Here is a 27,351-nt window from a genome sequence, read left to right on the forward strand (position 1 = left end):
TCTCAGGTTTTGTCTGTACTGTATATATGTCCACTACTCGGAAACATCACCATAAGTTCATCTTGGTAACTATCTCTAAACAGCTTATTGTTTTCTTCTCCTTGTACAACCCTGACAAGACAGTTGTCTGCATTATGCAGCATAGTTGAGAATGCAAGTGTGTCATTGATGTGATACATGACTTTCCACCATGGCTGCAGTGTCATTAGGACAAAGGCCAAAAGCAAAACATAACTGATCCATAAACAAAGATATATGGAAGTACAAATAAAATGCAAGATATAAGGTAGCGTCCCATTCCTCTCATTAAAAAAATACATTTATTATGACCCACAAATCCATTTGTTAGTATCAATATTCTTTAACAAAATAAGATCTGCACAGGCCAAAAAGTACTAGTTGTGCTTTGTAACCTTTTGTAGTTGCTGTACTTTATTAAAAAGGATTTGAAATAAAATCAGTATTGCAATGTTCTCTGTGCTGAAATGCCATATGATAAGAATGAATTATAGACGCAGGTTGATTTCGAATGCTATTAAAAGAGATTTTGGATTTGGCTATAAAATGCTGAAGCCCATAATAATTTGGAATGCATTTCTAAATGTTGCTACAGTTTTTGTAATTATTTTACATTGACAATGAGATATTAAGTATTAAAGGGTGAACGTTGTAGATGTTGGCTTTGTAACCCCACAATACAAAAATCAAACCTAACTGGTCAGTGTATTCCTATGAGTTTGTATATCATACCTTTCTAATAGCGTGTACTATTGATTATTCTTTATTTTCATGAGCAAAAATAAAGCAATTTTTTTAAAAATTTGACTACTCATCTTATTTAGGGTGACCAGATGTCCTGGTTTAGCTGGGACAGTCCCGGTGTCCCAACATTTTGCTCAGCATCTTTAAAAAGTCCTGATTTTCAGCCACTTCATGCAGTGCAACACACTTTAAATTGCTTTTGTCAAAATAACATAAACAACCACTTTTGGTTTAAGGCACCTGCAGTGAAAACAAAATGAAATAAAAAAAAAAAAAACAAGGTACAAGAGTAATCAAGAACATTATTTTTATAAAGTGCTAAACACAGATGTGAGTTTTCATTTAGTTTATATTCAATATGAATCTACAATTATGTGTAATACAGCAATTTCGTAGCTGTCCAGTTCTGGCGGGATTTAGCCCAGACACCAGGCAGAGCAGCAAGAGATAATAACCACCTGAATACACCAGGTTAAACCACATCAACATCGTCAATAAATAGAGCCTGACACAATTATTTAACAACGTGTCTCAGTTCCCTTTCAATCTGAAGACGCCCAACAACAAAACTTTTATGATATACCTGCCACAGGTCAGATATTTACTGAGTATTTTACGTCGGAGCTGCCCCTCTGGGGAGTGACGTCCTCGATCCCGCCTACAGAAGGATTAAGTAGTCACTCCGCAGAGGTCACATTCTCTTTTTCTTCTCACAATTAGGTAGGTATAACTAACCTCTCAAGTTGTGTGATTGATTCTTTGTAAAAGAGCTCCTACTTCGAGTTTTCTGCTAAATTCCACTAAAATTATTGTTCGAAGTCAGCCTGCCACTTCCCAGAATCAGAAACTCGGCTTTTGAGGACTGAACTGAAACACTGTGCAACTGCGCACTGTTTAAAAATAATAAATAAATAACAACAATGAGAGAAAAGAGAGACACTTCCTCCACTGGGACCCGGCTCTGCGTCACCTGCTGTCGAGTCAACGCTGCTGGGCAGACCTTGTCCACCCACTTGGTGTGTTCAGCGGTCCAGACTAGACACCCGGCCCAGTAACCTTAGTGCTTATGCCCCTAGTGCCCGGTGCCTTCAGTGCCCTCAGTACCCTCGATGCCTTGGTGCTTTGGCGCCCTTGGTGTCCTCGGTGCTTGACGCTCAGCGTTGTTGGTGTCCTCGATGCCTTGGTGCTTCGGAGCCCCTGATGCCACTTAGATTCAGTACTCTCGGTGCTTAGACGCTCTCTGCATCAGTGCCTTCGGTGCCCACGGTGCTCCAGAACCTCAGTGCTTCGCCGCCCTTGGTGCTAGGACACTCCCTGCATCAGTGCCGTCGGTGCATAGGTGCCTAAGAGTCTTGGTGCTTTGATACCCTCGCTGCTCAAGAGCCTCAATGCCTCCGTGCATAGGTGCTCCCTAAATTGATCCCCTCGGTGCTTCGATGCCTTAGAACCTCGATACCTCGGTGCTTTAACACCTCAGAGCCTTGATATCTCAATGCTTCGACACCTCAGAGCCTCTATCTCAGTGCTTCGACGCTTTTCGGTCCCAGAGCCTCGACGCCTCTCCCACAGTGCTCGACCACTCCCTGCATTGGTGCCCTTGGGCCCTCAGTGCTTCAGTGCCCCAGAGCCTCAGTTCCTTAGTGCTTTGGCCCCTCAGTGCCCCCGGACTTTGATGCATCAGTGCTCCCCTAGTGCAGATGCTCCATGCATTGCAATGTCGAAGTTTCACCCTTGCACGTCTTGTGGAGGGATGCTTACTCCTGTTGTCAAGTGCTTGGGGATGCAGCATGCCTCCATCGCCCTAGGAGATGAGACATCCTGCTCGATCTGCACAGCATCCCAGCCTCTGACACTATGCAGGAGGCTTGCAGAGGTTACAGGAGAGTCTTCCTCACACAGCTCAGCTGAGTCATCTGCAGTATTGGGAGCCCTGCCGTCCCCCCCCCCCCTCCACCTGTCTTCCAGCCCGTCACACAGAATACCCTGTTCACAGGCTTCAGCCCACCGAGCTTGCAGCCACTCAGTCTCCCTCAAGGAGCAGTAAGATGGCAAGGCACAGTAGGCAGGCCAAAGATATCTTGGACCTGAAGAGCCAGATGACCCAGGTCCTTGAGTATTTGGTCAGAAAGCAGGCTCTTCCCTCTGCTCCTGCCCCAACTCCACCTCCGGCGCCTGCCCTGGTACCGACCCCACCTTCACCGGACTGAGACAAGGTGATGAGCGAGGAGGACCAAGATGCAATCTTGATCACGGCTTCCTGGGATGGGGACTCTTTAGAGCAGCAGGAGACAAAGGTCCAGGAAGTCACCCAGGAGATGGACCAGCGGTGGAGGAGATACTGTAACGCTCCAACAGAGAGCGAGAGGAGTCTCGATAGGTGGCTGCGATGCTCCTTTCCCGTGCTGTGGTACGTGATAGGACAAAGCTCTGGCGTCTGCCCATAACTACAGTTACCTGGACAGTCCCGATCCCCGCTGCACCACTTGGTGACCTGAAACACCACCTTCAGGCTTCCATGGCAACTAATACCTGGGAGCACCCACAAGGATGAGGAAACCCGGACGTGGGGCCCCAATGCAGCAACGCTCTGGGAAACAGTTCCCACGGAACTGCCCTAGACAGCCTCGAAGACAGGCTCCACCCCAGCCTCAGCAGCCCCAGCAGTGCCCCTGAAGGTTTGAGGCCTCAGACCCACCCTTTTTACAACACAAGCTACAATACTGGTTCAGGTGCACCTCAGACTCTTGGGTGTTTGCCACCGTACAAACCAGTCACGCACGGGACCACCTCCCTTTTGAGGGATTACACTTGCATCCGTGAGCGACCCTCTCGTCTTGGCCCTCAGGCAAGAAGTAAGAATATTACTTCAAGCAAGCCAATCACCTCATAGAACGAACCTCTCAAGAAGAGGGGTTCTACTCGAGATACTTTCTGGTTCACCCCATCCTAGACCTGAGACATCTCAACGGGTTCTTGAGGGAGAGGAGGTTTCAGATGGTCACACATCCTGTAGTCAGTCTGGCCGGGCAACTGGTTTACCACTGTGGACTTAAAGGATGCGTATTTTCATGTCCCTATTCGTTCAGCGCACAGGAAATACCTCTGCTTCGCCTTTCAGGGAAGCATCTTCGAGTTTTCTGTGCTGCATTCTGCCTCTCCTTAGCCCCCCACATGTTCTCAAAGTGCGTGGATGCCATCCTAGCCCCCTTGCGGCTCCAGAGGATCAGGGTGTTGCATTATCTAGACGACTGGTTGATCTGCTCCCAGTCACAGGAAAGAGCAGTAGCCCGTATGGCGATTGTAAGAAAGCATCTGGCAAGACTGGGGCTCACCCTCAACAAGGCCAAAAGCCAATTAATACTGATGCAAAGTACAGTTTACTTGGGTCTCCAGCTGGATTCCCTTACAATGTGAGCCTAACTGTTAGCCTCTATTAATGATGTATGATCTCGACAGATAAGCAGGTGATTCAGAACTTGCCTAAACAGGATTTTTGACTATGTTCTTGATAGACTGGATTTAAGTGAAAATACTTGGAAATACAATTGCAGGCTTAGAAGTTTGCTATTAACCTTATATCAGCCTCTATCAAATATGTTTTAATTAATTGTTAAACCACATATATACATGTAATAAACTCAACCTATTAAGGGGAATGTCTTTTGATGTTAAAAGGGAAATATATAACTCAGGATTGGAATAATTAAACCAAAGTAGGTGTTCTATATTAAACACATCTTTCTATGTATTGTATTCACTTGCTTGCTGTGTTTAGTAACTCCCTGGTACCAAAAGAGAATAACTTCAGTTCAAAAGTTCACCTCACATATTTTGGAAATGTAGGGGAGGTGGATTATGCGATGATGGCCCATTAGGAAGAGTTACTGGGTGTATTTGAAATGTTATTCACTGAAGGACATGAGCTGTCAAAGCATATTAATGTTTAAGATTTAATTATCACTTTTGACATAAAAAGCAAAGCAAAAATTGCATAAAAACCTAGGCAAAATCCTAGTCAAGTGTCACTCAACTTGTTAACTACAAGCTGATGTAATCCATTCTCTGAAGATCTCTGGTTAAGCTGGTTGCTGTTGGTGTCGTATTTAGAAGTCTTTGCCTTTGAAGGCAGTTCCTGTCCTTACACTATATTCTACATTTCCATATATTATATATATACATTTCCACTCGCCGGAGGGACCTATCGGCAGCTCTGACATAAAATGCTCAGTAAATGCCTGACCTGTGGTAGGCATATCCCAAAAGTATTGTTGTTGGTCATCTTCCCTTTCAGGGAACCGGGGTTACACCTGTAAGCTATTGTTTTGAGTTTTGAAAATCTGGTCATCCTATTAATAGCCATTTTTTATGGTGATAAGTGAAGAACGAAATCCTGATTTTTTTTTTTTTTTTATGCACTGTAGTAAAGGAAAGGCAAACTATAAATTTCTGATTTTTCAAATACTATTTAAATAGGTAAAGGGATTGCAATTGTACTGCCATGTTTACAATTTCTACATGTTTGCCTTTTAATGTGTATGTTCATTCGTTTAGTGTGCCTCTTCAAATAGTCTACATCATAATAAAAATAGTTAAAGTAACCACCACTACAAAGAATGTAATGCACCATGTGATTCCTTGCCTCTAGGGCTCTCTGCTTCCTTTAGTGCTTTGCTGAAACCAGCCTGTTGTGCTTCTGTTAGGACAATAAATGTTGAAAATTGGTTGTGGAAAGTGGAAAAGTGATCCCCCTGCTCTACAGCATGCACAATTACTACAAAAACTCCCGCTAAATTAGTTTGCTGCTTGTGTCAGTAATTACAATAAAATTAATAAAAAAAAAAAGCTGCAAGCTTATTAAAAACTCCTCTTTAGCATAACATTTGAAAGGACATATTTGTCACGGTCACAGTGTAAAGGTTATTCTTTTCTGCTTAATCACACATCATTTGTGCGAGTTACTATGTGCACCCACATCTACAAAAAAATACAAAAGAAACTGCTTTATACATCTTGTAAAATTGATTTACTGAATAATGATAAAACAATGCTGTGTAAATTTGTTTCTACTATGGCAATGTTTTATGAATATGCCTGGCATTTGTTTTATCTTAAAAGGTCAGTCAGGTTGGGTCTGAAAAGTACTTTCAAACTAACTGTCTCACTTCCAAATGTCTTTAACATTATACAAAAGTTCACTGAAAAGTTAGATGATATTACTTTGCTGTTTTGTTGCACTCTATTTGGGGGAAAAATAGAGTAATACATGTGTTTGATCAAGATTTTATGAAATTTCTGTACAGAGCAGTTTATTACTACAATTTTATATTGCCAAGTAAAACAATTTTTCAAAAAGATGGAATAGACTATTAAATTATAGTGTTTAGAAAAATGATGAAGACACATTTCAAATTTGGCAGCTTTTGTAGCTGTTGTAAAATCCATATATCATCAAAATGTTATGGGAGCAAAACTCACAAATGCACTATTATCTTTAATTGCCACTCAATTCTAAATTATTCATTTTCATCACAGTAAGCTGTTTTAATTTAAAATGTAATACATATTACCAGTCACACTAGCAAAATCTGTGTGTAATTTTTATTGGCTGGGGTGTTTTAAGTATCTACCTAGTGTATTTTTAAAAATGTTATTACATAATAATACATACTGTATATACCATGCAAATCACGCAGGTAAAACTGAGTTTGACAGTAAACGAAGATAAGTGTTAGTTTATTTCTACAGTAAGTCAGTGTGCAATAATCACATAAATAGCTGAAACATACAAACCAACACATGATGACAACCTTTGATACCAATTGAATTCCATGTTGTAATGCAATTGTTTTCAATCCAAGGGGTTGAAACTAACAGTTGATAGAAAAGTAAAATGACTTCGTTCTTGATTAAATACCCTAGCCTATTTTAATGCTGCTCTACATTCAAAGTTTTCACTAGTGTTTGACACAAAGGCTCCCACTGAGAATTCAAACATTCTAACATATATACTGTAGTGGTGGGGTGACTATCAAACACTGATGCAGACTGGAAGGGGGAGGGGGGGGGAGCAAGGGATAAACATAGTTAGATGCCTTCTATTTTGTAGTATATTAGTGAGGTATGATTGGTGCATGGGTGCCAACTGTGTACAGCTGGGATTGGGTGGGAGTATAGTTAGTTGGAGATTGGGGGGCTAGCATGCTAATTAGGGGAAACCTTAGTTGACCAATGACCGAGCCCGGTTGGGCTATATTAAGGCAAACACCGCCCTTGTTTTTTTTTTTTAGTTTTTCGGGGTTCATAAAAACTTAAGAGGAATGAAAGCAATGAATACAGAACAATGAGTAATTGGGAAATATGCACATTTCAGCATTTCAAATTTCAAGTTGCGCTGCACTGATGAGCCCCAAACAGGGCAAAACATGTTTGCAGATAATGTACTTTGACTTTTAAAATGCTGCGAATGTGGAAGCCTGTGGCAGGGCCTAAGCCCTGTACATGGGAAATATGTCGTTTATTCTATGTTTTTGGGTTAATTGTTAATAGATTGATTTAATTAATTTAGCTGCTGTGGCGCTCCGCCGGTGGATGATTACCTGTCTGCATGGAGCAGCAGCTGAAAGTAATCAGCTGTTCCAGCAGGCAGGTGGGCGTGTCTCAGTGACGCGTCAGTGTAAAAACATAGCGATCATTATGATCGGGGCTGCTACAAGGCCTAGGATCCCTAGGATTCCTGGTTATGATTAGCATGTCTATTAGCCAATCATATTCTTCCATTTCTTCGGATGGTTTGCATGGAATGTCAAGTAAAGCCATCTAAAAAATACCCATGGGTGGCATGCCACCTTTTCCCCTTTTGCCTGTTTTAGCTACTCACCAGACATGTGCCCTCCAACATTGATGACCTCATACTGACAAGAGTGAAAGAACTGGATCACAGCTTAGAAGGACATAGCAAATACCTAGAGTTTGATTCATTTAAAAAATACATAATTTATAGTGTGGTTTATGTTTGTTTCTTTGAATATATCTGGAAATATTTTCACTGAATTGCTTCCTTTTTATTATATGTGTTTTATGTATGGAACAGTATAGAATTTTATTGGTCTTTTGTTAAAGTTTAGCAAAGTAAGTCAATAGGATTTTGTAAGAAATAATCAGACACTATACAAATTGAACACCTAGGCTTTTTTTGATAAATATGCATCCTGTGTGGGGCGGTGTACACATTGTTCTGTTCCAGTTAAATTACACAGGCTCTTATTGTTTCATCAGCTGTTTGTTCCTTACCATTATGCAACTTTTGCTATGCTTCCCATTTGAATGGTAAATAAATAATTTAAACTCTTTCTAAACATTGTGTGATTTTCCTGTGTTTAATGTTAACCTTTTCAAGCCATTGTTTAACATGGCAAATGCTCATGAGTCATGTAGCTTTTCAAGTTCACAACCTTTTCGCAGTGCTTTATCAGTTTTCTTTTTTTGGAAAAGCCTGCAAAACATGAAAGAGGAAGTGTTGTACTGACTTCAGATTAGCTGAGCTGTTGCATTGATATTGAGCTGTACGCTTAAAGAAACTTTAATATTTTTACTGCGCAGATTTGTTGATGTAAATGGTGTTAAAAGCCATTGATTGGCTACAACACCACGAGTACTTTAGAGATGATTAAGTATTTTCATAACCTCCAGAGTAATCATGTGCCTAGCTACAAGTGACAGACATAATGTGAATAACTCTGAATGGTGACTTAACAAATATGCTTGTTAATACCAAAAAAAAAGTGTTAAAACCTTACAGAACTTGTCATTGGATTAATCAAGGAGGGTGGCAGGTGTTTATTGGCAGAATGCATCACATGATGTAGCTTCCCACTTCCTATATGTTTAATGTAAGAATGCATGTAACGAAAAACCATCTGCTGCGCAGAAAGCCATGGCAGCACAGATCACCATCTCTGTCACCTTGGGGCTCAAAAACCACCTGTCGAGACCTGTAAACTGGACCTGTAGCCCTGTTGCACAGAAATACCATCTCTGTCGCCTTAGAGCTCAGAATACCAATAGCTGATGCCCATTGTAAACTGCATGTATTATATTTAATCTGCTTGTTCCTGTTTTTATTTGATTCCAGAATAAACTATTTTTGATTGATACCTACAGACTTATTATTGCTGAGAAGGAACCATTGAGAACGTACCACAAGCACCATTGAGAACATACCACATGCACCATTGAGAATGTCCTTGATTACTCCATTTCATCTGTTTGTTTGCCATTTCCCCAGAGCCAAGAGATTCTCAACCAATTCAAACAGCTCCCACCGAGCACGATCTACCAACTCCACGACAGCTCTGATCGTCGGTATTCACAACTTCAGCCTTCACTGCTCAGATTTCTGCTTCTCCAGCGCCATCACTGGATCCCTCATCTCTTCTCCATCACCCAGCACAACAACAGGCTCGCTCTCCTGCCTGCCCACAGGTCCCGCTTGGCCACTTGTTCCCCTGCAATCCCCAACATCAGAGATTGGACGATCTCCAGGCTCCAGCATTATCTACATACCAACAACATCCCTTTCAAATCCAGAGCACGTAAGGAGATTTTAGTTAGTATTTTTCTCTCCACTCTGCAGCATCCTCCCTATCGCAGGTGTTACGATGACAGCACAGATTGTTGCTTTCCAGCTCACTCCATTAGCAGGTTCAGTGTCTTTTAGGCCCTGGCGACATTAACGTCTTAGAACTGACTTAACAGTGCTTAAATAAATTTCCATCCACACTAAACACACACATAACTGAGTTCAACAACCGAGTTTGAAATCTACTCAGGAGGTGGTCTCGAACTCGGTGCTTTTTAAACTTGAGTTCTTTAACATAATTTTGACTGCTTTCGTTCCTTTAAGATTTCTCCAATAATGTACAGTTTGTCCTTAAGTGAAATTGACGATCATTTAGCGCTGGCCATGATAATACTGCATAAATTACAGAGAGCAAGGTCAAGTTCAAACAGCAAGAAGTTGACCTACGAGTACACATACCACTGCATGCCATCGTGGTTCGTACATAATAACAGGAAGTATGCACTATCAGAGTACATACTAAAAGAACAATTTAAACAGGATTTAATACGATTTTACTCGATTCCATGATACTGGTTCTTTATATCAGTGTGTACGTTATATCACAGGTACGTTGTAAATGGGTTTGACTGTATTACATACTCTGGAGGCCGCCAGATCTGTAACAACTTCAATGAAGGAATCTGCTCCTATTCTGCTGTAACAAATTTGCAACCATTGCTCTGAAGCCCATTCCCAATTAGTATGCCCCCACAAGCCAAAAAAATCATCTAAAAATCTAAAAACCTCTGCTAGCATTCCAAAATGACACTCACATTCCTGTCCACACCCATTAATATCCAAACCCTAGCCTCATAACTATACAAGCACCCTTAAGCTTCTTTTGTTTCTTTCCTAATTAAGTCTCACTAAAGGGTTTTCTTCTGGTCTTTTTTGTCTCCCTACCTCTTCCACTTATTGCAAAAACATCCAATCTGCCATCTTAGACCTCGAATCTGTTGATATTTTACTAAAGAAAGAAATAGACAACCAGTTCATGATAGGTTCTTTTGAATCCCCTCCTTTTCCCACCTTTCGCATTAACCCCATCAGGGTTGCAATAAGGCAAAAAGAGACTGATAATCAACCTTTTCGCCCCCATAACTCCATCACACCCAGCATCAGTAGTTAATCCCTCAAGAAGATTTCTCCCTGCAATATACAACACTTAACCATGCCATATCCTTAATGAAAATTGCTGGGAAAAATGCATGGTTGGCTAAAGCCTATATGTCAAATGCATTTAAAATCATGCCCATTGATCCTACGCTCTGGTACGTCTTCGGAGTACAGTGTCGTTCCAAATTTTACTTTTTTGTTCGCCTTATGTTGGGCTGAAGGATCAACCCCAAGATATTCAATATCCTGTCAGAAGCGCAGTGCTGGATCCTCCTTTTCTAGGCATCACCCTGGATTTACAATCTTTTTCAGCCTTGCTTCCTCAGGAAAAAAATAGTTTGTATTATATCTATTATTTCCACTTTTTTGTACAGTCCTCCTCCTACACCATTCTTATACCTGATCAGTCCTCGTTATTGTATGAGATGTATCCAGTTGCTGTAGCCGCATTCCTTTGGGGGTCTTCCTGGGCCCAAAAATCCATTCTTATCCACTCAGATAATTCAGCTATAGTCCAAATCATTAACAAAGGTTGTTCATCCTCCCACCATATAATGAGAATATTCAGAAGGATCATCTGGTTATCTGTTATTCATCAGTTAATTCTCAGAGTTCAACACATTCGCAACCACCTGACTGTAATCATTGAATCTCTTTCTCATTTACAGATGCAGATTCAGAGCTCCCGAAGCCGATCTCCTGCCAACTCAGACTCCTCCCTTTTCAGACATGAAATTCCTATGAGCCACCCGCTGTATTCCCTGGTTCTCAAGAAACAACTCTTCTCAGCCTCACTCCCCGCTCACTGCAAACAGACTTGTCATCCTGGAATTGCTTTAAAAATGTTCACATTGCATTCAACATTCCCTTCCCTTCATTTTCAATGCCTGTATTATCATCCCATTAAGAACAGAGCTATAAGAATCGCCTCCATCAAAGTTTCAATTTCCTGTTTTTCTATAAACTCATTTTCGGAGCCCCCAGCTCTACACTCAGCAACTCACAAATTTCATGAATCCTGAAAGGGCTTCAACAATCAGAATCTCCTTCTCCCCCTGCTTGCCTACCTATCAGCATTAACGTACTCTCCCAGTGCATGTCATTCATCCGCTCCGGCTACTCCTCCCAGTTTTTAGACAAAACCTTAGAAGCCCTTTTTCTTCTACCCTTTTTTGGGTTCCTTAGTTGCTCAGTTTACATCACACTCCAATAAATCCAACCTCCAGATTCACCCCTGTGTCTCTGACCTATCAATTACCTCATTTGATATCCCTTCCTTCCTGCTCAAAAGAAGTATTTAAATATTTAGGAACATTTGTTGTGTAATAACTAGAGAAACTGATCAATTTTGAATGAAACAATGCTACTTTTTATGCTTTAATAAATATTTAAATTAAATATTTAAATCGTGGAATATCTTGTAATACCTATTTTCAGACCATGAAAAAACTGCAGACCTAACCATAAACATTTGGTAATATCGAGAATCTAGAATGTAATGCATTAATTTAGCAATGAGCAAAATAATTGCATAGGTAAAATACAACAGACTTAAATAGGCAATGGAATGATATGAGATTTCATTTTTCAGAAGAGGCTAAAGGCCAAAAGCATATTCTGACAGGAATTAAACCATTTTAACAGTATACAATTGGCAAGTAATTACTTAGAACAATTATTTAGCTTTTACCAGCAGGATATAAGTTGCTTTTTACTTGTTTTATTCCTTTCAGAAAATCTGCCTTTGACTTTGCACTGTTTGCTAATAAGGGCCTACTATCTGTTGCACACAGGAAATGTGCAACATTTTTAACGGGCAAGATCTGAATAACTTCCATACCTGCCCACAAAACATTGTAACCAAATCAAGTGCAAAAAAGTAATGTCCAGCAGCCCAAGTGAGGAGGATGACCAAACCCCTCAAGCAAGGCTACAAATTATTTAATTAATTTTTTTGCAGCCTGGAGGTGGGTATACTTACAAAATAAAAGTCATCTATAAGGCTTTGTCTGACCTGCCTGCCTATCCATTATGGAGAGCTATGTAATGTAAAACACAACCAGCCAGGATGATATTGCTAACCTTCTGAGGAGTGTACTGTAGTGTTCCCCCAGAGACATCCAAACATCGGAATCGCATTTTGAGGATTCCAAACATTCGTTCAATTACAGTATGAGCATATTTAAAGGTATGGTTGTGTGGGGTTGAGCAGCAGTGTCAGTAGTCACCACTTCAGTGGATACCCGTTGTCCCCTATCAACCACCCTTTTAAACTGTGTCATCCCGCTGAAACACAGCTGCCACCTGCAAATTAGCGAGGATAAAGAAGTCATGAGTGGAGCCAGGATAGTTTGCGTACACATTTGTGATGTAGTTGTTAGCATCACACACTTCTTGCACGTTGACAGAAATGGTCCCCTTATGGTTTATGTAGAGGTGCCTATTTTGTGCTGGTGCACATGTGTGTAATCGATGGCTCCCAGGACTACGTTGGCCCTGAAGTGCAAAACACAAACACAAAATGAAAAGCAGAAACACAAAGAAAAACACAACAACATTCAGAAAACCCAACGACATTATGAAAACACAACAACATTAAGAAAGCACAACGACATTAAGGAAAATCCAACGACATTAACTTCAAACCGGAATGGGTAGGTACATAGGAAAGGCGTTCCACATCACTGATTGGAGGAACAACCTGTCAATCATTGTGCTGTGGAACTGTGTGACGAACAAAGTCCATATTAATACAATATCATTTCCCAGCGCTTTGTCCTTAATCACATGTAAGGTATTATTTATGTATTCATGTAAGGTATTTTATATATATATATATATATATATATATATATATATATATATATATATATATATATATATATATATATATATATATATATATATAGTGATATGTGTGCTGTGGACAAGGAGGAATCGATTCGTGTAAGATTTGAGACGATCACATCCCCTTTTGACACGTCCGGTGGTTCGGTTGCATTTTAATTAATAATAATAATAATACAAAACTAAGTGCTATGAAGATGGTTCTTGTTTCTAAGCTGGCAAGGAGGAATTAATTGATGCCTGTTTAAAGACGATCGGAGCAGGTTAAATGCTTTTACCCATTCCCGAGTAGCACAGTGATTGACAGGTTGTTCCTCCAATCAGTGATGTGGATCTCTTTTCCTCTGTACCTACCCATTCCGGTTTGAAATGAATGTTTTTGTGTTTTCCTAATGTTGTTGTGTTTTTCTTTTTGTGTTTATGCTTTTCTTTTTGTGTTTGTTTTGCACTTCAGGGCCACCGTACAGGACCCCAGGAAACCCATACCTCCCAAGAAAACCATTTGTATTTTGTTACAGCTTGTGAGAGACAAAGAAATGGATGAATTCTCCTGCCCACTTTGCTAAAGCTGCAGGTATATCTAGCACTGCACTGCCAACTAGCTCATGTGCGCAGTATATTGTAAAGCCATAAATATTTGTGAGCCTTTTATTATGCATTTTTCACTTATGAAAAAAAAAACTAAATCAAATTCCACTAACAATACGTACTTCGTATACATCGTGTACCCTTAGTGCTACAGACAAACACTGTGGTCTCCGATTGTCACCTTCCAGCTCAACCTGAAACAGTGATTGTTTGTGTGTTGAGGCAAAATTGCTACATACATTGTGCGTCAGACAAGTTCAGAAAAAAACAGATGACTTCTAAATATTTGGGGATGTCTCCTCTTCCTCCTCCTCCTTTCTCTTTTCTTTACCTCCGACCCTGATAGTTTCAGTGGTATTTAGAGTCGACCACGTAATTTGCATACAGTTTACACATGGTTTCCACATGTCAATTGAAACACAAATGCTAACACATTTGTATGTAAATGAGGACACTCTCTTAAAGTTCAGTATAGGATGCTTTTTATTGGGTGGTAACATGATGAATCATGGAATGTACAGTGAAAAAAGGGGGGAAGTTATTAGGCGTGAAGAGATTGAAAGAGCAATTGATCAGTATAATGAAAATCAGCTGAAATAGTCTGCAAATCTAGATATATCTGTATTCTCTCTCTAATTTAGTGTGCAGAAAAGATGCTGTATATCTACTTGTACATGAATAATATTATTATGAAATGCTCACAGTTTATCCACATCTCACTTTAACTTATTGAGCAGCAATCGTATGGACTAATAGCCATTTACTCCTCCCAATCTTGCATTTTATATTTTAATAAACATTGAAAGGAATTTAATTTTATAAAAACCTCATGTTTAGCAGGTATTTATGATAAGTGAAACTATTTGGGTTTTATTTGAAAACTTCTTATTGTCCAAATTAATCCATGTCCCTAGAAGAATAACAAAAACATATTTTGAGAAAGAAACTTGAACAAGAAAATATGAGAGAAAGCTAAAACTATGAAGTTTGTATGTATATAATACTACATATTAACCCAGATACTACAAAATAATCATAGTATTTACTGAATTTCAATACATTCCTGAGAACAATTTGGTCAAATATCAGTTTCTAAAAAATATATTGTAAGCTCTTAATTCACACCTGATGCTTTAAGGCAATGATGCAGTATGTTCCATACACAGAAGATATATTAAAGAGCCTGCTCAATGCATTGCATCACTATGCTTTACTAAGTATGTCTTCACCATTGACGACACACAAGTCATGACAAGTCATCACAAAGCACTGTACCTAAAAACAAAAATAAAAATAGACAATAAGAAATATCAAACATTAAATAAAAAAATAAAAAATAGCCATTGTAAACAAATGTTTTAAAGCAAGATTTTTAAAAAAGCACCCAAAGATTCAGAGTTCCTAATTTCTTTGGGAAGGGCATTCCACAACCTAGGGGCATTGAAACGGAAGGCCCTATCACCCACAGTTCATAGTCTCGTCCTGGGGACACATAAGAGTCCAACATCAGTGGACCGCAGATTACGTCTAGGGGTATAATAGACAAAAGGTCAGTTATGTAAGGGGGAGGAACACCCTTCAAGGCTTTAAAAGTCAATAGCAAGATTAAAATCAATGCAAAACATAAGAAGCCAATGTAAGGATTCCAGAACAGGGGTAATATGATCACCAGATCAAGACCTAGTCAAAACCCTGGCTGCTGAGTTTTGAACATATTGCAAATTTGTTTAGGGTGTTCTTAGACACCCCAGCAAGCAGGGCATTACAGTAGCCAAGTCTGGATGAGACAAAGACATGGACTAGTTTCTCCACAGCAGACATAGAAAGAACAGGGCGTAGCCGGGCGATATTCCTAAGATGGGAAAAGGACATCTTGGTGATATTTTGTACATAGATGTATATACAGTATCCAGTTTTAAGAATGATAAATAAAAATGAATGAAAGTTGTGCTCTGTAAGTACGGAAATGTCCTATAATATTTTCAAAATGGTGAACATATGTAGCAAGCCCCATGCTGAAAAAAATAGCAGCTCTTAACGTTCTTAACAACAACATTATAAAAACAAATGCCATCTATTTTATATCTGCTATAACAGCATTTGAAATGTCAATTAAAACATTGTACTGTTGCAACCAGCTTAAGCATGCCAATTCTGCTTATAGAGGAATGCATGGTTATTACATTTCAAGAAGGAAAGAAGAGGTTGTCTTCCGTTTTTAATAGGTTGAATGTGGAAAATGTGACATGACCATGTTATATTGCAGCTTTGTTAAACTTGGACCACACATCTTAGTACACTTTTACTTCTTCTGTCAGATCAACATGATCACCTAATTAGCTATACCATGGAAATGGACCTTTAGATCACAGAAAGTAATATGATACTTTAAAACATCATAAAAATGTATTACTTACCAACATAACTCTTATAATCCGTTAAATCAAACATGACAACAGCAACAGCTGACCAGGTGACAATTAAGGCTACAACAAGCAACCATGCTGTAGGGGAGCTGAATGTTGAAGCTAAGTTGTCAGCCACAGATTTCTTTGGCACATTAGCTGAGGGTTTCAGAACAGTTCCATTCTTGTTGTCTGTCATATATCCGGTGGTGGCAGACACCCGTCCTGCACAGGGATAAAAAGAAGAGCGTCAGACTACATTTAGTGTGTGGCAGTGATGAAATGTCACATTACAACACTCTCAGTCACTGATGTGAAAGAGTAGCAATAAGCAATGTAATGTTACCCTCTTTCTGTGTCACTATTGCAATACAGGTTTTATATTTAGAAGGAAACAAAGAAAACCTTTCTATTGGTACCATCGATATCTGTCATTTCTTCTTACTTGGAAAATCAGTCTCAGTGAATCAACAGCACTCTCAAGCCAAAGTTTGCACACATAAAACACTGCAAAATTCAGCTGGTTGTACAATAGCTACTAAAGTTACATTTATAGAAGCCAATGTGTTCACAATTATGTATAGCATAGCCTACATACAGTGCATACTATTTCTTTGTTTTAACAAAATGAGGCACATTTTGTAACTGTTTAGGTCTCTGGCACTTCAATATTTGGTGCTACTGGAAAAGGACAGCCATTTAAGCGGAAACAAATAGAAAAGTCCAACTATTATTAAAAAAATAATAATAATATGTAGCCGAAGAGCATTGCATACCATAGCAAGCCTGCAACATCGCTTTGACCTGTTGCTTCGTACTATCAAGGAAATCAGCATTCAACAATTTACAATAAATACTCCTTCATTGTTGTGCAATTCTTTAGTAGCAGTTTTGTTCGACTCCAGTTTTATTCCTCTCAGAAATGCTGCCTTTTCCTTTTAACTTGCTTCCAAATGTTAACAGTAGACAGAGAAGCAACGTTGCTTCACTTTAACAATGCCATGTGGTATTTGTGTGGGTGGTCTTTGTATGGATTATGTGATCATTGTATCGGGTTAAGCAGCTTCTCCAAATTAAGTAAATACTGTTTCAAAATTTAGAATGAGAATTAGGAAAAAGCTGGTTGATGATAATAATATTAAACATCACTGTTTTCTAATATTGTAGTTAACATTCCAAAATTGACCTTTGTCCTTTCTGTATTTTTTTGGTTTGATGACATTGGAGATTTTGGCTTGTGCATTTAGGTTACAGGGGAATTACATTGAATAGACTGGCCTGTTTTGACTTGTGCTGCTATAATCCTACTTTGCTTATGTTTCCCATTAAATATGTACTTCTTCCTTGGCTGCTGTGAATGCCTGACAGCACATGATGCTAAAGTGCTAGCAATGATTTGATTTCAGTAGTCTGCAGTCTGAGAATGGAAATTTGGAGGATTTTACAAAAGAGAACTGGAATTACTATCTGCCAAGCGAATCAAAAGATGACTACCCTAACCTGAAATATCCTTAAATATCCTTCTGCATACAGAACAAAAGGCACGATTGCCCAAGCTCTTTGGAAATATTTTTTCAAATTATAAAATAGAATAATCTGTAACCGTGAACTCATTTTAGAAATCGAGACCAATAGATATGGACTATCAGCTTGACAATTCAAGAAACATTACAGAATGGGACATATTTTCCTATATGATCTTGTGACAAAGACGGCTGTAGTGGGTGATGTTAGAACCGGAACAATAACACAGGACAGACAGAGACATGGATGTTTGGTGAAGCTGAGCTGTGCTCAGCATTTAATAAACAAAATAAAGAGAGATTTAAAATAAACAGCACACGGCACTTGACGCCAAACAAAACGACAAAACACACTAACAAACGGCAGACGAACAGACAAACACGGTGAGTGAAATTATGATCTACTTTACTTATGCTTTTGCTTTCTCCTCTCTACACCCGTTCTCCACTCACCGAACACACAACCCAGAGTGAGTGAAAACATGCTGCTTTTATGCAGCTGTACCGAGACTCGATTACTAATCAATCGTTCAATTGGAGTCGCGGTACAACTGCATGTGAATTAATAAAGTACAATTCCCTGTGCTCGCGTATTATTACATTTTACATGTACGTGAAGTGCTGTGCAATCCTCGTGCCTAAATTCAAATATACATTTTAAACACTTGTGTTACACAGACCCATTTATATCCCGTGTACCAATGATTATACACCAACATTAACACACTACACGTAACATACAACACAAATAAATAGCCCAGGGGTGGGGCATTTTGCCACAGATCTACATACTGCTGCTGTTTTTTTTTTTATTTTAGTCCAAGGTTGTGAAATCAAACATCAAGGGAAGACCTTATTTTAATGCTATACCATCATCATTTCAGCCATTTTTGTCAGTATATAGCACTTTTTTTTTCTGAAGGACAATTACAATACAAAATCCCTAAATGAAATACCTCAGCCATTTGCAAATTATGCTATCACTGGTGGTGAAATGCTTTTTAAAAAATACAGTATTCTCATTGAATACTGGGAGACACTTACTCGAGCCGACTGGGGTAAAACCTGTATCAGATAACCTGTATCATATTTCCCTCTATTTAAGGTATCATTGCTTGACTTTTAAACACAAACCATGTTTACAATATCTTTCAAGTATTTCAAATGTACAGCTATCGCCAAAGGTTTTGCATAACCTAGAATTGTAGGAGTGAGACAATAAAAAAATGTATGTAATCAAAGAAACTACAAAATGATATTGCCAAAGTCTACCGGAAGCCTTAATAGTAGTACAGTATTTCATGTTAGATTGATATGTTAACATAACATTATTCAACAGGTTTCATTTGACTTTGAAGTACAATTAGGAGGCTATGTGGTCCAGTGGTTAAAGAAAAAGGCTTGTAACCAGGAGGTTCCCGGTTCTTAAATCCCAGCTGACTCGTTGACTCATTTTGTGTCCCTGAGCAAGTCACTTAACTTCCTTGTGTGAGACGTTGTAAGTGACCCTGAAGCTGATGCATAATTCACAGCCCCTAATTTCTGCAAGTCACCTTGGATAAAGGTGTCTGCTAAATAAACAAATAATAAAATAAACTATAGTTGAACAATGCCTTGCCACTGCAGTATTTGTCTCTATCTTCCATTGAGATAATCCTACATGTATTGTGTCAGCAGGGCTTGTGTAAACTTAAGCTCTTAGAATGGGGGCATGGTCACTTTGTAAAACATCAACTTACAGGATCAGCGGAAGTGCCAAACAAACTGATAACTTCTCATGCAGTTTTCGATTGTTGAAACCCAAGTCTCTGAAAAGTCTTATACAATTTTAAGTCACGTCAATAATTTAAAAAATTTGAGATACACCTTTTTAATTATTCGGTGATGGGGCCGCCCGTGCACATTATAATGCTTGAGAACCCTCACTTGCACTATCTCCACCCCATTTTTGTGAATTTATGCAGGAACGCCCATAATTACATATTCATCTAAAACTGAACCGCAAAGAGAAACTGCTGGCGCTGTGTAGTTCCTAAAAAGTCGATAACAGCATTGTGCTTGTTTAATACATTTCACTCTAGACATCCCACTCACTATTGCGACAGCTGCAACACTTTAGTACATATACCCCTAAGTATGCAAAACAGCTGTTATTTGAACTGGACAGACACATGGCAAATTACATTTAATATAGAAAAGTGTAAGGTACTGCACGCAGGCAATAAAAATGTACATTGTAAATAACATATGGGAGACACTGACATTGAAGGAACCTATGAAAGATCTAGGAATTTATGGTGATTCAGAAATGTCTTCATCTAGACAAAAAGGCCAACAAAATGGCCTTCAGAATTCTAAAAGGTATTGACAATGTCAACCCAGTGGACTTTTTTGACCTGAAAAAAGAAACAAGGACCAGTGGTCACAAGTAGAGATTAGATGAAGGGGCATTCAGAACAGAAAATAGGAGGTACTTTACACAGAGAATTGTGGGAGTCTTAAACCAACTCCCCGTTAATGTTGTTGAGGTTGACACCCTGGGATCCTTCAAGAAGCTGCTTGATGAGATTCTGGGATCGAATGGCCTCCTCTCGTTTATAAACTTTATATTTTTATGCTCTTAAGATGTACTTACAAATTATATTTATAGGTATAATTAACAAAATGAATCTTGGCTGTACAGACAATAACTTTTTATTTTTAGAAATGCAGCACATTTGTCATTAGCTTACTTAAAAAAAAAAAAGGAATACGTTCACTCATAACTCATTGCTGAAATTATTTTGCATAGCAATACAGTAGACAATACCCATTGGGGTTTATTAATTGTTCTTCATTAATGTTCTTCACGAACATTACTGAAGACAAAAGAAGGAATATCTCGATCATAGCACCCTATATTTCCCATAATAAAACTGCTTAATCTATCCACAGTGTAATCAAAGCAGACAAAGCACGCACCCTCTCATTAATTCAGTGCTGCTAATCATTTTGAAAATTGGTGTTGAACTTCTTTAAAAGTTTTGCCTACTGGTGCTAAATTATAAAACCCTGCCCTAAGCAAGCACCCTCACAACTTCCCACGCCACACAAACCTTCTGTCTTGTGACACAGATGAGTGTGGGTGGGTCATGGGAGTAATCCAGACCCAATGATAAACTATCATCATCTATGGTTGCTAAGGAGAATAAAATAAATAAATAAATTAAACATGTCTTCTGGCACCAAAATGCAATGATGCTGGTGCTATATGAGGTATCCTGGCACTAGAATCTAGTGCCATAGTGACAAATTTGCATTCAGTTAATTTCCCCCAGTATGTTAAAAAATGATTATAGATTTTACAGTCAAGCCTTTATTTGTGTTTGAGAAAACTAAAAGCAGGGGTTAAATTCTGTCAGTACTCGCTGGTACTCCATACCGGGATTTATTTTGATGCCGGTACTGGGTAATGAGACTTATTTAATCAGCTTTTCATCCAACACAGGTGCATTCCATCCACTCACACAGTCCACCAGCGCAACGTTTCTCAAATGCGCTTTCGTTCAGCACAGTTTGCACTGCTTGCATTCTGTTTCCTCATAATGCTTCTGTTAGCAGTGCAATGTGAAAACAGCGGTATGGAGTAATTATCATTATTATGAAATAATAATTGTTTTCTTTAGTGTGGCTGAGAAACTATCTGAAATATCCAAAACAAACATTGCTGCACATGAATCTGAAGGCAAAAATCCATGTGTTCTCCATAAATTACATAGTTGATAAACATTATAAATAATTATCATAAAGCATTTTGTCTTGAACCAATTTACCACATTGCCAGAATTTGTGCGAACAAATGGCAAGTTATTTGTGGGACAGTAGGGATCAAAGTGCAACTTCAGATTTGGGTAAGAAAGTCAGAATTGGGATACAGATGGATGTGTGCTTCACGCTTTTCAAACACTGCCCCAACTTGCAAGGTACATAAGTGTTATATTACAGTACATGACAGTGATACAAGCAGAGGGTACAAAGCTTTCAATATTGTCAGCTTCTTTGTTTATGGTGAATTGGTTATAATTGATCAGTTATTTTTTAAGGCTTATTTTGTATTTAAAAAATGTATTGTGTAACAATGAGTATACATTTTTTAAATATTTATTAATTGGCACTCAATGTCTTAATTTTCAAAATGTTTACTCCTGGCTGTGCATATGAGTACCTGCACTTGTTTGTTGAGAATTTCACCCCTGACTAAAACCAAATAATTATATTGGGATTGTCTGACTTTATAACAAGTATACAGTATATGTTTAATTGATATATTTAGTTGTAGTAGCAAAAAAAATACCAGAGCTGTCCTAAAATAAAAATAAAAAATGGTACATTCTAAACATTTAACCCTTTCCATGTAATTAAATTAAATACCATTGTTTTGCACTTAACAGTCATGCTTTATTTTAAGGACTGCCTAGTAACTATTAACAACCAGCTAATAAACATGGTAATATACATTATTTATTTTCTGTTAATTGTTAGTGAATATATAGTAGGTCAGCTAAAACTGCAAACTGCAAACACCAGCGCCCTATGGATATCAATTCCCAATCAACCATATATTTGAAAAAAGTAACGTTTAGCAAATTAAATCAGGTTTTTATTAATGGGCTTCTTAACCACAATGCAGAAGAGCCAGGCTTGTCTGTATCTGTGGTTATAGAGCTTTTAACCTCATCTCACCGACAAGGAACAGAATCCGTAAAGGCATCACAGTGCATCACACAATATTGCCCGTTACATCAGTTATAAAGATCTTAATGCATAACCTTTAGCTCAAAATGAACAACATTTGTTAACAGTTAATAAACAAAAAAAAAGTGGTCCTTAAAATAGAGTGACTCAGTTAACTTTTTCATAACAAATCCAGAAGTTATTTATATTCCAAAATGTGTACAAAAGCAAACAGTAGCCTTGTATGTAAAAACTGACATACCGCTGTGCTTCCTCACTGGGATCAGAGTGAAGGACACTACTGTTTAACTGCCGTTCATAATACATCTCTCCAAGGAACCTGTGCTGCATGACTGAGGTGTATGTGCACTGTGAGCTATCTTATTAATATTAAGCTATGCATCCTTGGTGAAGCAGCTAGGATCCACGAAAAGTGTCTGTATAAAATGTAATACAAATATCAAAATAAAATGTTGACTTTAGGTAATAAATAAGTGGTGGAGCGGCCCCCACCACAGAAAAAAAATTCTGAAGTAACGCTCTGGTTCGCTCCAGCCCCACTACAACCCTGAATAGAGTATATTAAACACAATTTAAAGTATTACTGATCTTACCAATTACTTTTTCCTTAACCATAGGAGTGTGTTTTATGAAAGGAACTTATTTTACAAGGGATATTAAATGCAACTCCTCAGTCATGCTCCCCGTGTAAAATTCACGGGGTACATATTATATTCTAAATATTACAGTAAGGGTAAATTTGGGGTAACGGTCCCTGGTAACGTACATGCACACTTACATTATTATAGTTTGAGATATAAGTATTTTAATATCAAAATATAAATCAGCCATCTTCATTTTTTGAAACTAACAATTGGCTTGGAGTTTTCTTGTTTGTGCTAATGCAACTGTAAACAGCCTTCTCTTTTTAGAAAAAGAAAAAAAAAACCAGCCATCTGAACAGCCAATAAACTATTCTTGAAATGATCACTGATTAAACATAAGTAAATACATAACTTTAATGGAAGTCAACTGAAATGTGTTTTAATCTATGTCTAAATTACACCTTCTAACAAGGCACTCTTTTGCAAAAATGTTGTTTGCTCATCATGCACTGTACACTGTAGAGGTCTTTTGAATGAGGTCATCATGGCTTCCCAATAAACTGTCATGCTGGGTTGCATGGGCCCATCCCACACTTATCCTTTGAGTGTTTTAACTGGTAATGTAAACCTGTGCTGTGTACATTTCTAGGTCATGGTCTTAATAAATGTTAGAAAGTAATGTGTTTATTTTGTCATTGGTAACATATCAGTCTGATTTTCTTTTGATAACCAAGTTTCATAATATCACATTTCCCTTTATGTTATTGCTGAATCATAAAATGTGATTCTATATTTGTAGAGTAAAAGCAATTGGTATATAAAAAAAGTGTCCCTTAGCTGTAGTCCAGTGTTACTGTATACTATACCCATCATGCTGAGAATTTCTTGGAAGTATCGATGAAGCTGCCAAATGTATATGACCAAAGATGAAATGTATCAGTTAGTATTGATACTGATTTTATGCTGAAGTCTGACACAGCACCACAGTATGAGTGTCCACTGCTTTACATTAGAAACTGCCAGTTTCAACCACCTGTTTTAGAGCTTTCCAACAGTCTCTGCTGTCAACACAGCAAATTATAAATTACATCCAACTGCTGACTAAAGGACCTTAGTGCACAAACCATATGCCAGTCCCACTCAATTCACTCAACTGTCTAAAGTAGTATACCTTTTAAATCTTCAAACCTGTGCTTGCACAGATGAAGCACCACAAGTGTTACTAGTGATAATTTTACACATAGCATAGTTAAGTGACAGAAATCAAACTTGTATTTCCAGGCAGAATACAACAGACAGAATACAATATTTGAAGTACCTTAATATATTAGTATTATTACTATTATTATTACTTTGCAGTGGTAGTTTCACAGTTGGCATATACAAAGTACTTGGAGTTTCACAATAGAGTGAGACATTAAGTGGTGCAAATAGGAGTATGATAATATCTGTGAACAAACATTTTGTAATAAGAGGCCGATTAAATATGTATCACAATTACATAGATACAATATCATGCAAATCACTATATATTGTATGTGAACCATAGAATGAGTAAATATATACATAGTAACAATTAGTAATGATTCCATTTGTCTACTATGAAAAGTTCTCTGATATAAAATAAATATTGATTCCACACCCACATTTTACAGGTTGCCTAACAGATCACTTGTCAGGAAACATGATCTGCAGTATTTTTAGAAACCTATAATCATCTAATTCTCCCATGGTGTACCAGGAATAATCACACTTAATAACTTTCAAAATGTCACTATTGCAAAGTTTTCATGTAACCACATCATTGTGATAAGGCTAAGACATTACTGAATAGAAACAGTTTACATTTGATATACAGTACCTTCAGCAGTGATCTCAGTCATGGTGCTGTGAGGTCTCTTGCTCAAGTTTAGTTCCCTGGTTGTAAAATATATTTTGGGGTAAAATTTGGGGTACAAATCTCCTTAGATTTCTATTCCTTTTTGCTTCTGTGACCCCTGCCACAATCCTTCACCTTAGCAAAGCCCAAAACCTTTCCTTGACACTTGTTGCCGAGTCTTGAGTTTCAACTTTCTAAAATAGCAATGTCCCAGACCAGGTCTCAGCCACTTTCTCTTATTGCATCATAAAAGGGGGGTTGGTAGCAGGAGCTAGCTCCAGGTAGGGGAGCAAAGAAGGAAAAGAACCCCAAAAGCCCATTCAGTGAAAGATGCAGTTAAAGCCTGAAAACTTCACCAAGTATAATTACAGCCTCGTGAGGGTATAGGTCAGAAAGCATCAAACCAGGGCCAGAAGGTAACCTTATCCATTACTTCTCTGATTTATTCTTAGAGCAGTTAATACCAGGAGCATTCTGCCTTGCCTTTTTTGGATAGGGGTTCGGCCAGACAGAGGCCACTGCTGTCATTGATGTGAAAGGGAATGGAGTTGCTTATCTCTGTTTTTATTCTCACTGACAACCATCTACTCTAAAGGAATACAGACAGCACTGGCTCACGACACAAAACACTCATTTGAAAAGGGCTCCTAATAATAACCCTAATAACTAGTATTGATATTCCATACTAGCAGGCAGTTAATGCAGGTGTGCTGCTTTTTTTTCACCACTGTTATACCATCATTCAAAATCAGGATTGATTAATTCCTGCCTTTTAACACTGGCTTTTCATTTTTGGAATCTCTGTGGAAATCACGTTAAAAATCCTTTCAATGAGACAGACCACATTTGGAATATAGAATCATAAACCTCTGATTAAACCATACTTTACATAAGGGTGTGAATGCCACAATTACAGAGAAACCCAGAATTACAGAATACCAGAAAAGCTTAACATTAATAACAATATTAATAATGGCTTGCTGGAAAATGGGGCTTAAGAAAGCATTGTCTTTCCAAAATGAATACCCTCCCCCACTATAAAAATGACTGTATTTATAATTACTATTGATAATAATAATATGCATGTTCACAGGGAAATATGTGAAGAAAATAAATTCTTAAAAATATTTTGCAAGCTACTTCTTATTTTGCCATTTTTAACTGTAGTGCAGGTAGCACTGCTTGTCACAAGATGGCAACTTCTGCAGAGGAAGGTAATTGTATGCTGTGGTTGTCAAAATCTGAGCTCATTAACAATCATGAATTTAAAGATGTGCACCACCTTCTCAATCCACCCTCTGAGGATAGACGTGGCATGTTCAGGAAGAAGACTTTCACAATTCATGCAGCAAGCTTTCATTCAGCCCTCATCAACACAGTATCTGGACAGCAGCCTGTGAGGTTGATTTGGATGCTCATGGTGCTTCTTCCATCCCCACCACTAGAACTATGACTGGATGATTTAACACTTGGGTTAGAAGGTTAAACTATGGTTTATAGCACAAAGCCCCAGAATTCAAAGCAGGTGACATAAAGTAATTGCTAAGATAACTACAGCAGTCCACATCACTTCCACCAACCATAGTTTGAACATATGTAAAAACAAAGCAGAAAACAATTGTGCATTTCATAGGGCAATATAAAAAGCTCCCGTTATGCAAACATATTCTATTGTCAACTGTTCTACACCCTGATGTAAACACTATTTGGTATTGATTCTATTACACACTGCAGTGCAATTGTATGCAAGTCTTATACAGTATGCTTTACATACTACAAAGTCAGTTATAGGGATTGCTGAATATCAATATATTATTTACTATAATTATCATATTTAAATAAATGTATCATCTGAAGCTTACGACCAAGAGAGAGAGAGAGAGAGAGAGAGAGAGAGAGAAAGAGAGAGAGAGAACTGAAAATGTCAGTACTGCCTCAGTAAATAACCTAGGTAGAGCAGAACACAATGGGACTATTGCACTCTGATTGGCTGAGGGAATACATAATTGTGAACTAATGTAGAGCAGCATTGCTTACTGCTTAACCCTTTCTATACTTGGTATTTTCATTAAGGTTTACTCACTGTTTACCTTTTTTTTAACCATTTGCATTACAGAAAAAATCTATACTGTCCTCACAAAGGAACATTATTTACTATATGCCCGACCTGCTGTGTATATTGATGTTCAATAAATTATTGCTACCCAGCAACAGAAGCCATTTTTATTAAAAGTGGCACAGTTAATAACAAGTTAGTTCTTCCAACCAATTCAACCTGATCGTGCCCGTTTCC

At 38.2% G+C, this 27,351-nt stretch overlaps 1 protein-coding gene and 1 long non-coding RNA gene across 12 annotated transcripts in view; one reads left to right on the top strand and one right to left on the bottom strand.

The window, feature by feature from the left end:
• LOC121315798 overlaps nt 1-11,927 on the top strand; it is a 43,075-nt gene extending 31,148 nt beyond the window's left edge. The window contains exons 2-3 of the long non-coding RNA XR_005950319.1: nt 9,047-9,353; nt 11,167-11,927. This is a non-coding gene — a long non-coding RNA (uncharacterized LOC121315798). The remainder of the gene's footprint in view (nt 1-9,046; nt 9,354-11,166) is intronic.
• LOC121315796 (triadin-like) overlaps nt 1-25,492 on the bottom strand; it is a 97,246-nt gene extending 71,754 nt beyond the window's left edge. For 10 of the 11 annotated variants that reach the window (XM_041250223.1, XM_041250218.1, XM_041250217.1 and 7 more), the window contains exons 1-2: nt 25,041-25,492; nt 16,351-16,563 (exon numbers count right to left, since the gene is read on the bottom strand). In XM_041250223.1, coding sequence (XP_041106157.1) covers nt 16,351-16,563; nt 25,041-25,062 — 235 coding nt within the window. In that variant the 5' untranslated portion in view covers nt 25,063-25,492. The remainder of the gene's footprint in view (nt 1-16,350; nt 16,564-25,040) is intronic. The other variant, XM_041250213.1, reaches the window with a different exon arrangement.
• Between the last annotated feature and the right edge of the window lie 1,859 nt (nt 25,493-27,351).

This window comes from Polyodon spathula, chromosome 5 (assembly GCF_017654505.1).
Source record: "Polyodon spathula isolate WHYD16114869_AA chromosome 5, ASM1765450v1, whole genome shotgun sequence".
NCBI lineage: Eukaryota > Metazoa > Chordata > Actinopteri > Acipenseriformes > Polyodontidae > Polyodon > Polyodon spathula.